The 10,449-nt window shown below is 49.3% G+C and overlaps 2 protein-coding genes across 2 annotated transcripts; one reads left to right on the forward strand and one right to left on the reverse strand.

The window, feature by feature from the left end:
* Nucleotides 1–1,258: 1,258 nt before the first annotated feature.
* On the forward strand, nt 1,259–3,525 carry c22h22orf39 (chromosome 22 C22orf39 homolog). The gene is made up of 3 exons (XM_069182068.1): nt 1,259–1,367; nt 2,392–2,559; nt 3,190–3,525. The coding sequence occupies exons 1-3, from the start codon at nt 1,353–1,355 to the stop codon at nt 3,319–3,321; spliced, it is 315 nt and encodes a 104-aa protein (XP_069038169.1). The 5' UTR covers nt 1,259–1,352; the 3' UTR covers nt 3,322–3,525.
* Nucleotides 3,526–3,933: 408 nt separating this feature from the next.
* Nucleotides 3,934–9,029, reverse strand: mrpl40 (mitochondrial ribosomal protein L40). The gene is made up of 4 exons (XM_015365830.2): nt 8,801–9,029; nt 7,609–7,692; nt 5,777–5,932; nt 3,934–4,658 (listed from the first exon to the last, which is right to left on the reverse strand). The coding sequence occupies exons 1-4, from the start codon at nt 8,857–8,859 to the stop codon at nt 4,349–4,351; spliced, it is 609 nt and encodes a 202-aa protein (XP_015221316.2). The 5' UTR covers nt 8,860–9,029; the 3' UTR covers nt 3,934–4,348.
* Nucleotides 9,030–10,449: the final 1,420 nt, after the last annotated feature.

Consider the following 10,449-nt stretch of genomic DNA (forward strand, 5'->3'; position numbering starts at 1 on the left):
ATGAAGTTTTCTGAGGTATTGGCTCAGAAACGTTCGGCCCTGCAAGGTTATTTCCTGGGCTGATAAGAAAATCTTCCAGACAGTTTAAAGAAATCCTTATAGCATTGAACACATGACCTGACAACATGGGCACTAATACAGGTACTGAAATCCTAAAAGTTCAATAGAAAATCGATCACGCACGGGAAACAGCAGAGACTTCTTCACACAATGGTTTGTGGTTGTAGGATGCGAAGGGCCCACTCGTGTTGTTGAAACATCAGCATTGACATCAGGGTGAGGATTAAACTGCCTTACTAAGGCAATTAATTAGCCAGCAGCCATATCACCCTGCAGCTCCCAGCTGGCAGCCCCACTGAAGCCCAGCAGTGTGAGTCTGCCCAGTACCTGGAGGGGAGACTCCTGGGAAAGCTAAGGCTGCTGCTGGAGGAGGTGTTAGTGGGGCCAGCAGGGGGCGCTCACCCTGCGGTCTGTGTGGGTCCTAATGCCCCAGTATAATGATGAGGACACTATACTGTAAAAAGACGCCATCCTTCTGATGAGATGTAAAACTGAGGTCCTGACTCTCTGTGGTCATTAAAAATCCCAGGGCGTTTCTAGAAAAGAGTAGGGGTGTAACCCCGGCATCCTGGCCAAATTTCCCATTGACCTTTACCAATCATGGCCTCCTAATAATCCCCATGTCTGAACTGGCTTCATCACTCTGTTCTCCTCCCCACTGATAGCTGATGTGTGGTGAGCGTTCTGGTGCACTACATCAGGTGGGGCTGCACACTGGTGGTGGTGGAGGGGATCCCAATTACCTGTAAAGCGCTTTGAGTGAAGTGTCCAGAAAAGCGCTATACAAGTGTAAGCAATTATTATTAAGGCTTAACTGGACTAGTTCCTCCCTCTTACCACAGGGCTGAAGCTCCTGCTGATCTATAAAGCTTGCTGGGATTGGCACACTGGCATGGTGGTGGGTGTTGCTGTTGCATGATTCCAGGGTCCTGGGTTCGACTCTGACCTCAGACACCTCTGTGTGGAGTTTGCATGTTCTCCTGTGTTGTTTTGAGACTTTTTGCAGGGTGGTCTGGTTTCTTCCTAAATGCACACAGTTTAATGGAATGGAAAAGTAATTTTATTAGTAGAACTATGAATGGATGAACCCCCTTTATCTTTATGAGAAAGGCGTCTAACTGACTCGCATTACCACATCAGGAGCTGAAGGGCAAGTGATTACTTAGGAAGCAAGCCTGGTGACAGGAGCGCAGGGAAGAGGGAGGGGGCAGAGCGTATGCCCTGTCTGTGATTGGCTGACCAGAGAACAGCCTCAAAACTTCCTGTCCTTGCCGGAAGTCCTGCTGCTCACGATGGCGCTTTGGAGGGTAAGCTTATAAATTTGGCGTTAAATATTTCGAATATGGTTTGTGGTCTCAACAAAAAAAAAGTACGGATCGATTAGCTGAATGACCGGTAGCTTCTCCGCAGAGTAAAATCCATTAAATAACAGATACGCCGGTGTTCACCGAACACTTCTGTTTTTACCCTGGTAGTTACCGTTATACATTTTGAAATGAGCTTACTCTTGAATACTGAATCATTTCTGGCACTTCATACTTAACCCTAATAGCATTTTCCTAATAGCAGTAAAGATATTTCTAAATACGAGTTTTAAAGATAAAGAAATGAGCGGAGCATGGTTAAGATGGTAAAGCCAGCAGCCATATCACTCTGCAGCTCACAGCTGGCAGCCCACTGAAGCTCAGCAGGGTGAGCCTGGTCAGTACCTGGAGGGGAGACTCCTGGGAAAAACTAAGGTTGCTGCTGGAAGCGGTGTTAGTGGGGCCAGCAGGGGGTGCTCACCCTGCAGTCCATGTGGGTCCTAATGCCCCCGTATAGTGATGAGTACATTATACTGTAAACAGGCGCCGTCCTTCGGATGAGACGTGAAACCGAGGTCCTGACTCTCTGTGGTCATTAAAAATCCCAGGGCGTTTCTTGAAAAGAGTAGGGGTGTAACCCTGGTGTCCCGGCCAAATTTCCCCTTGGCCCTTACCAATCATGGCCTCCTAATAACCCCCATCTCTGAACTGGCTTCATCAGTCTGCCCTCCTCCCCACTGAGAGCTGGTGTGTGGGGAGCGGACTGGCGCATCACCCAGGTGGAGCTGCACACTGGTGCTGGTGGAGGGGATCCCCATTACCTGTAGAGCACTTTGAGGGGAGTGTCCAGAAAAGCGCTATATAAGTGTAAGCAATTATTATTATTATTATAAGATGTGTATAGGTAGATGTCTATAGGTTGCTCTTACTGTAAGGGTTCTCGCTGTGCTCTCTGCCCTTGCTGGCGGGAGGAGTGACCTGCGAGCACTGTGGGGAACAGTTTCACCTCCATGTGCTTCGCCTGCAGCCTCCCCGGTCCTGCGCCGACTACTTGAGCGAATACAGGCACTGCAGGAGCCTGATGAACCGCCTGCACCACTACTACACCTTCGGACGGGCCCCTTCGTGCCAGCAGTGGAAGACGGACCACTACAGCTGCTGCGAGTGGGAGAGGCACCGCGGCTCGGAGGCCAAGGTGAGCGCCGTGCGGACCCTGGTCACCCTTGGCCTTTCCGTTGATCAGCAAGTGGTTTGTTCAAGCTGTCTGTTGATCCATTTTTCCTCGGCAGGTTCTTATATCGTAGCCTGTTGGGATTTACTTCTCAACATAACCTTAGTTCTACTCCTTATAAGAAAGGGCATGTGTAATAAGTCAGTAGTAAGTCTAATACGTTCCTTCTACCAAAGGTCTCGCTGTGTTGGTGGTTAGCAGCTAATCAGTCCAAGGTTCTTACCCTGGCGCCTTTCAGAAACGGCTGGATAGCGGCCTCGACAACGTGCTTGGGTAGCGCGTTCCAGACCCCCGCAACTCTTCGTGTAAACGGCAGACGCTGCGGTTCGAGGTGCCGAATGCACTTCTCACTCTCAGGTCTGCGCTCAGAGGAGGTTCAATGATTTGAGCAGGGTGACACAGCGCGCTGGTGGCAGCGCCTGGGTTTGAACCAGGAACTCTTCGCCGATCAAGCCTTTGCTTGGACCGTGTGGCCTCCGCCTGCCAGTTGTGGCGCAGGGAGAATTGGGTTTGGGGAGTTTGGGCACGAGGCACAGCGATTAGACGGCGTGAACCCTGTTTCTGTGCACCAGTGACTTTCCTCTGTGACCACAGGAGGCCTTGCGGGACAGCGAGCGAGCCAGAGTGGAGCAGCAGAGGGGGTTCGTGCCCGTGTGGGAGCTCCGGCAGACCCCCCCAGCGGACTGGCACGCGCCCCTCCAGCAGGGGAAGCTTAAGGGCTCCTGAGCGACGGGGGGAGGAGCCCAGCTGCCCTCCGTGATGCTGTGACAACAGCAGGACTGCAGCCAGACCTCTGCCACCACCCGGAACTGTGTGTCGGCTTAAGGCCGGTCCAGCATTCGTCAAGTTCTCGTGAAGAGATGCACACGACTGACGGCGTTTCTTCAGGACCTGAGCTGAGATCTTTCTGATTAAATACAGTACCCGTCCCATTCTAGTTTGACTGCTTATTTCCAGTTTGCCTCGAGGCAGACTACCGGCGCAGAACCAGAATGTCTGTCTTCGTCTCTGCTGTGCACCCAGCCAGGATACAACTGGGTTATCACTGACATTTTCTCTTCCATTTAATGTAAAAAGCATCGTAGCTGTGATTGTTTCAAATTGAATCGGAGCAGAGATTTCAAGATCTCGCAAGGTACGGTACTCTGTTTAATGCAAGTTTTGCATGTATAAAAATGAATAATGCTTTCTCATCAGTTTAACTGATGTAAATGTATTCAATGTAGATGTCCATTACTGTGTAACATGCTCCTAAAAATTTCAGAAAAACAACTTTCACACCTTTGTTGGCTTTTGTTCACATCCAGACATGGTTTCACAGGAAACAAGAAAACGGTGTTGAATTTTATATAAATTTATTAAATATCTAGACAGAACATGGTGAGCTCTTGGAGGGCATCTTGTTTCCAATCCTGGGTTCTCAAGTGAAGTCGTTTTTAGGCAGGTCTATATATTGCTTTCAAGGTCACGGTTGCTTTTACAGTTGCATGCCTGGAGAGAAACACTGCTTTTGTCCAGGTGAAATGAAAACATGTTCCGACGTGGGACACACCCCCAAGTGTGAGTCTGAGACACCTGTCCACATGGAGAAGCTCGTGGTGTGCAGTCCGCAACTCCGTGTAGTCCAGTTCGGCTCTTCAGTCCGACCCGGCTGTTACCAGTGGCTGAGCAGACGGGGCCTCTGACTAAGCCTTCATGTGAGTCACTGGAAAGCCTGGACTGGATCAGAATGGATCCCTGTTTCATCTGCCGCCTACTGCGTGTAGACCTTGGTGATGTCGTTGTATTTGCCATCGGGCGCCTGGTAGCCGGGTTTCGGGGGGGTGTAGCTCGGCCCCTGGCGCTCGAAGGGGAAGAGCTCCAGGTCTGGCCGGACAGCGGCCTGGTACAGCTCCTCCGACTCCAGCCGCAGCTCCTCCAGGGCCTCCCGCTGGGCCTCCAGGGCTGAGCCGATGGCCTTCATCTCGGCCTCGTGCTGAGACTGCTTGTACCGAGCCCACTCCTTCAGGAGCAGGGCCCGCCGCTCGCTCTCCTCGAACGACAGCTGGGGAGGGAGGCGCACCCTGCGGGGGAGGAACACAGCCACAGGGCATGAGCGAGCAGGAGGGGGGACCCCACTACAGTGACCTACTGACCTTTAGATTAAATCGTGAAACAGGTGCTGCTGGAAAGGTACGTCTTAAAGTGACTGGTTTCAAAAAAATTGCACCTTAAAGGGGAACTGGGAAGTGCTATTTTTTATTCAGGGGTTAGAAAAAATCAGCACCTATGAGTGCATTTCAAACCACAATCAAAGTTACTGTGTAAGTTTTACTTGTAAAACCTCCTAATTTACATCACTAAATAGACCACATTTCCAGGTATACACAGCACCACATCCTGCGATTCAGAATGAGGCAACAAAACTTCCAGTGACATGGTGCAGCACTATTACATTGTAAACAAGCAGGCTTGTGAATACATCTCGTATGCAATATTGCCCTCGCCTTCAAGATGGTTTTGCTGTTAAATTGAACTTGTTAACTCTGCGTGCAGATCATGTTGGAACATGTCCGTGGTGAAATATCTGCTGCACAGCCTGTACTTATTTCCCCCGTACATCAGTCATTACAGTGACGTGACTAGTGAGCAGGAAGGGCTGCTTCACATCACAAATGTTGTCAACTCTCGCCTGCGTCAAGACCAGGGGTTTGCAACAACATGGCGATTTACAGTACTTTGGACATTTTTGCGATACTGTCGATGTTTGTTCCCCAGTTTTAATAACCGAGAGCAGCACTGAGAAATCTTGAGAGCAGATCCCCTTCAATAAGAATGCTTTCACGTTGCTACTCTGTGTTGACACTCCAACATGCCCGAATCAATAGCTCATCTGCAACCCTGACCTCCCCGATGAAAGACTCGACCCCATCTTCTGCAGCAAATGTCTCGCTACATGATACAGAAGCCCTTTTGAAACACTAATCAGCGTGACCGCTGAAGGCCTGGGTGTGAACTGTGTTGTCGTGACTTTGGTCAGCCTGTGCTTAAACCTGCTTTTCTTCAAACACGACAGGCCTCACCTGCAAGCAGTGGGTAGGAATTAGAACACATTTTAAGCCGGTTTAAAAAAAGCTGAATGGGACATCTAAACTGTTGCACCTCACAACGCCTAGGGTGAGAGGCTACTGGCACGGGGTACCTCGTTTCATCCAGGTACTTGGCTGGGGTGATGAAGTCCTCGATGGGGATGAGCTCAGGGGGGACTTTCTCCAGCTTCTTCAGCTTCTTCTTCAGACGGTCCCTGGCAGCCAGCTCGCGTTTCGGGTCCACCTTCTTCTTCTTCTTGGGCTCCGCTCTGCTCCCGAGACGCATTCGGATGAGAAAATACAGACATCAGCTGCTGGCCAATCAATACACAGAGACACGCACTGCATACCTACACGTCTACTGCCATCTGACTTGGAGGAATAAGTATATAAGACAAGCAGCCTTTAATAACATCTTTTCTGACCACACTGCCCAAGCAAAATCACTTCTGAAGTCTCTTTCTTCACAGCCAGAGATCTTGTAGACTTGTGCTTCAAAGCACCACCTGAAGCCACTACAGGGATATATCTGGGGTGGAGTACAGCTGTAGGAATGGGAAGAAATCATGACTTTAACCAGCTGCCAGTTGGATCTAGGACAAGAGGATTGGAGACCAGGAAAATTCCCTACGGCTAAAAGCAAGCAAAATTTTAGAATAACTCAGGTCAAGCCAACTGCAGCTGCTCTGTCTGACTGGACACTAGAAAGGACACATTCTGGGAAAAAAATTAGCTGCGTAATATCACAAATACAAATGAGACAAAATTAAGGCTAAAATTGAGAAGAGGGCTTTTATGCATGTGGCTCGTTTGGTCGTAGATAATTGTCCTGAGTTTCTTATCCAGTCGTTTCTTGGATCTGAAGCCAGAGTGTCAGCTTCAACAGCACGGCTGAGCAGCTGGTCCCAGACTCCTGCCACCCCTGGATCTGCCTGCTGTTGTTAGTTTTAATTGTACCTCCCTGCTGTAACTTGTCCTTCAGCAGTCCTTTCCACATTTTACAGGTGCTCTACTGAGAGTGTGCTCACGTGTGGTATTACAGTGGGGTTTGGCAGCAGCTCGTTGTCTGACTGGAAGGCGATACAGGGGGTGATCAGGTCCGCCCAGTCCATCATTGGGGTACAGCTCCTCTCTACTGTGGACATTTTTACAACTCGCTGGCTCAGAAAGGCTGGAAATATTGCTAAGGACATCAGTCATCCTGGTTTCTCACTTTTCTCCCCCCTTCCCTCTGGGAAGCGTTACAGGAGCATAAAGGCAGGAATGTCTGGACTCAGAGACAGTTTCACCCCGCCAGCTGTCAGAATACTGGACTCTACCCCTGCCACTCACTCACACTGATGTGTTTTTTTCTAAGATGTATGTTATTTAACTTGCTGTTGCTGCTGCTGCTGCTGCTCTGTGTTTATGTTTTTGGCATTTCCTTAATGTCTTTTTATCGGAGCACACATGCAAATGCGCATTTCATTTGCACATGTGCAGATGACAATAAACTGAACTGAACTTAACGAGAACAGGCGTCGATTGAGAGCAAAGCCAGTAAACTAACGAGCATTAATGCAGCCTCGATGCCAGCCAATTCACTGGAACCGGCACATTAAGAGCAGACTACCTTAACAGTATATACATGTACACACAGGAAAGCAAATAAAAAAATCTGAATATTGATCCTAAATATTATGACAACTGCACTCAATTCAATTTACATTTACAGCATACCCAAAGAAGCCTCTGCTGCTGAAACGTTGTTTCTTTTCTGCAGGGAATAAACCTTTTGCTTGTTCCTCTACATTTACAGTATGCTCACTGCAGGCTTAATGTGAAAAGAATACAAAAATTGCATTTTAGCACAATGTGATCAAGACTGTGCAAATGAACAACTATGTGGCAGCCGTTCCCCTGCAAAGCATCTCTCAGAGGAGGTCAGGCAGCACAGCATCCTCACCTGAGAGGGGGAGAGGTCTTCAGGGCCAACAACGAGGGCAACCAGTGACTGTTTCTGCTCTGGAGGTCCCGAGCTGTAAGAGAGCTACAAACAAGAAATAAAGTTCGTGTTATAATTATCCTCTTGTTAATGCAATTCAGAGAACAGAATTCGTGCCTCACGTTGGGGCAGAGCAACTGCACCGCATCCGACCGCAAGGCACTGCAGCGGGTGGTCAAAACTGCCCCACACATCATCGGCAGTGCCTTACCATCCATCCAGGAAACCTACAACACCAGCAGTCTGACAAAAGCCACCAAAAATTATGTCTGACCCCACTCATAACTTGTTTGTCCCCCTACCATCTGGTAGAAGCTTCTGGACGCTCCAGTCGCGCACAACTAGACTCCGAAATAGCTTCTTCCCCAGAACCATCAAGCTGGTGACGCCCCCACTCCCTCCCATCATACTCTGATCTCTCCTCACTTCTTCCTGTACCCACAATGACTGTACTCCTACACCACTGCATACATGACAACTAAATGTAAGCCTAAATTGTACTTAAAACTGTACTAGTTGTACAATTTATTAATCGCTGTATTACTTTTGCACTGTTTTTGTCCTGCTTGTATACTTTTCTCTGTTTGCAGATTTGCACAGTTCTTGACAATTGTGCACTGGCACCATACTGATTTGTACACTGTTATTTTTATTGTATTACGGTGTATTGTCTTGTCTGCTGTTCTATTTATATGCTGAGAGACTAATGAGAAACACTTTTCACCATACTATGCACCCGTGTAAGTATAATGCCAAATACAGTTGCACTGAAACACGCACGGTTTAGACACAACAGCCCAGCGACGACCTCTGCTGGCCAATGGAAGAAAGCACAACGTCACAGATGAAGGACTCTGCTGGAGACGAACTCGCAAGCGGAGGCGGCGTTAAAATATAACTTTACTGTCATTAAAACACGCCAATGTCCATCTGTGCCTCTGCTGTGGGCGAAACGGAAATAAAACAAGTCCCTTTTTTGCTTTTTTAACAGTGGAAGAGCTGTCAGACATTTAAGGGGAAAAAAAGACTGGAGTTTAAATGCCCTTGAGCGCCAAGCGTGCGGTCGATGCACTGCCTGCTCGTGCTGAGCTCTGATAAAAATGATCTTGGAAATAAAAGCATGGTGTTTCATCTGCAAACATCAAGGACTTACCACAGCGTATTACTCTGTCGGGACCATAACGACATAAAGCGAGATGCAAGCGCGGACATCGCTGGTTTTAATTTAGCTTTTCCAATTCGACAGTCACAAGCGCCTTATCGTTGTAGGGGAAGCTCAAAAACGCGGTACCACACAGATCACCAGTCAACCTGCCGTCCCGACTTCGCTCTCCTCCTCTCCACAAGTTGTACACCCTGTGTCCCAGTCGACCCTGTCCGGCCGGAAACGCGCGCACGAATCATTTCTGTTCCTCGCAACATTGATTCCTCTCTTCGGTCTTCCTGTAAATGCGCGCGTTCGGCTTCCAGCTTGATTCGCCGCACTTGAGCGACGGATTTCCGATATGTCAGTGACCCGTATGAATTCCTGCAGCACAACCCCAAAAATATATATTTGATTTCTTCATGACTTCTAGTGGATGGGAACTTTTAAACTAGTCAATGGGACATATTGTTTTTCATAAACACGCCTGCTCATACTCCACAGTTACCTGTTGCTGGGTTCAAGTTTGGACCAGGACCCGTGGGAGCTCATAGCTGAAGGAGAACCAGCAACTGAAAAGTTGTGTTTCTACTTTCTGCTCTTCGGCATAGAATTAGTCTTTTACATATTTCCGTGGAACACATATAAAAATGTATGCTGGATACATTTCATTCCTGTAATGTTGTATTACATTCCTGTGTGTAAAACAGACTTCAAAATGCCTTTGCATTTGAAGAAGATCCTCCAGGCACTAGTACCTGTCCTGGAGAGTGAAAAAGAGACAGCGTGACTCCTGCTGGTGCTCGGGGCTCTGAGACAGACACAGGCCGCCCTCCGCGCTCCGGAGGCTCGGCGTGTGTTTACAGCACGGATCGGTCGGCACGGAGATCAGCTGCACTGAAAATGGCCGAACCCACGTGCGGCCGAGCGGGCCTGGCGGACCGGGGTGCGAATTCGGACGGTGGGTTTCTATGGGTGCCCTGGTGCTCCCAGGAGCAGCTTGAGGAGGGAGGCCCTGTCCACCCCTGCTTGGACCCCCTGCTGGGGACTACAGGGTGCCTGAGCAGTCGAACGGCCCCTTTATGACAAGCGGATAGGCCTGTAGGTGTAGATATAATGATGGCATGACAAGTTTTTTGTTTTCCGAAGGCTCATTCGCTCCTGGTGACGCGGGTGAGGGTGGTCTTCCTTCCCCCAGCACTGCGGAGGGGGAAAGGCGCCGGAATGCCAGTGCTGGTGCTGTTCACGTGCCTGTCCTCCCAGCCAGCTCCTCTCCAGCTCCTGTCGGCTCGGGGTGCTTCAGGACGAGTCCAGACGAAGAGGGCCACTGTGGTCCCTCTGGCTCCGAGAAATATCCCAGGCTCTGTCCTGGATGGGGAGTCACAGCAGAGTGGAGCTGCTCGACACTTCAATTCAAAATTCTGAACCAAATCGCCTTCTTTGCCCCCTTCACCTTCCAACTGTGATTGTTCAGATTCGTGTTCCAGTGATATTGAAGCTCCACTGTTTTCAGCATTAGAGACCCCGAGAGGGGCCAGTCACCGAGTCCCCTGCGCAGATGGGGCTGAGACAGACCGTGGAAGAAAATGCTCCTCTTACTGCCAGAAGGAACTGAAGGAGGGCGGGGGGGGGGGATATTTTCTGATGTTAGCACTGAG

The sequence above is a fragment of the Lepisosteus oculatus genome, chromosome 22, assembly GCF_040954835.1.
Source record: "Lepisosteus oculatus isolate fLepOcu1 chromosome 22, fLepOcu1.hap2, whole genome shotgun sequence".
Lineage (NCBI taxonomy): Eukaryota > Metazoa > Chordata > Actinopteri > Semionotiformes > Lepisosteidae > Lepisosteus > Lepisosteus oculatus.

What these genes read in the sequence shown, in the direction of transcription:
- c22h22orf39 (XM_069182068.1), top strand. An exon ending in ACCGCGGCTCGGAGGCCAAG is followed by an intron (nt 2,560 to 3,189) that starts GTGAGCGCCGTG and finishes CTGTGACCACAG; the next exon opens with GAGGCCTTGCGGGACAGCGA.
- mrpl40 (XM_015365830.2), bottom strand. Translation starts at nt 8,859, where the DNA reads ATGTCCGCGCTTGCATCTCGCTTTATGTCGTTATGGTCCCGACAGAGT. An exon ending in CGACAGAGTAATACGCTGTG is followed by an intron (nt 7,693 to 8,800) that starts GTAAGTCCTTGA and finishes TCTTGTTTGTAG; the next exon opens with CTCTCTTACAGCTCGGGACC. An exon ending in AAGACCTCTCCCCCTCTCAG is followed by an intron (nt 5,933 to 7,608) that starts GTGAGGATGCTG and finishes TCTCGGGAGCAG; the next exon opens with AGCGGAGCCCAAGAAGAAGA.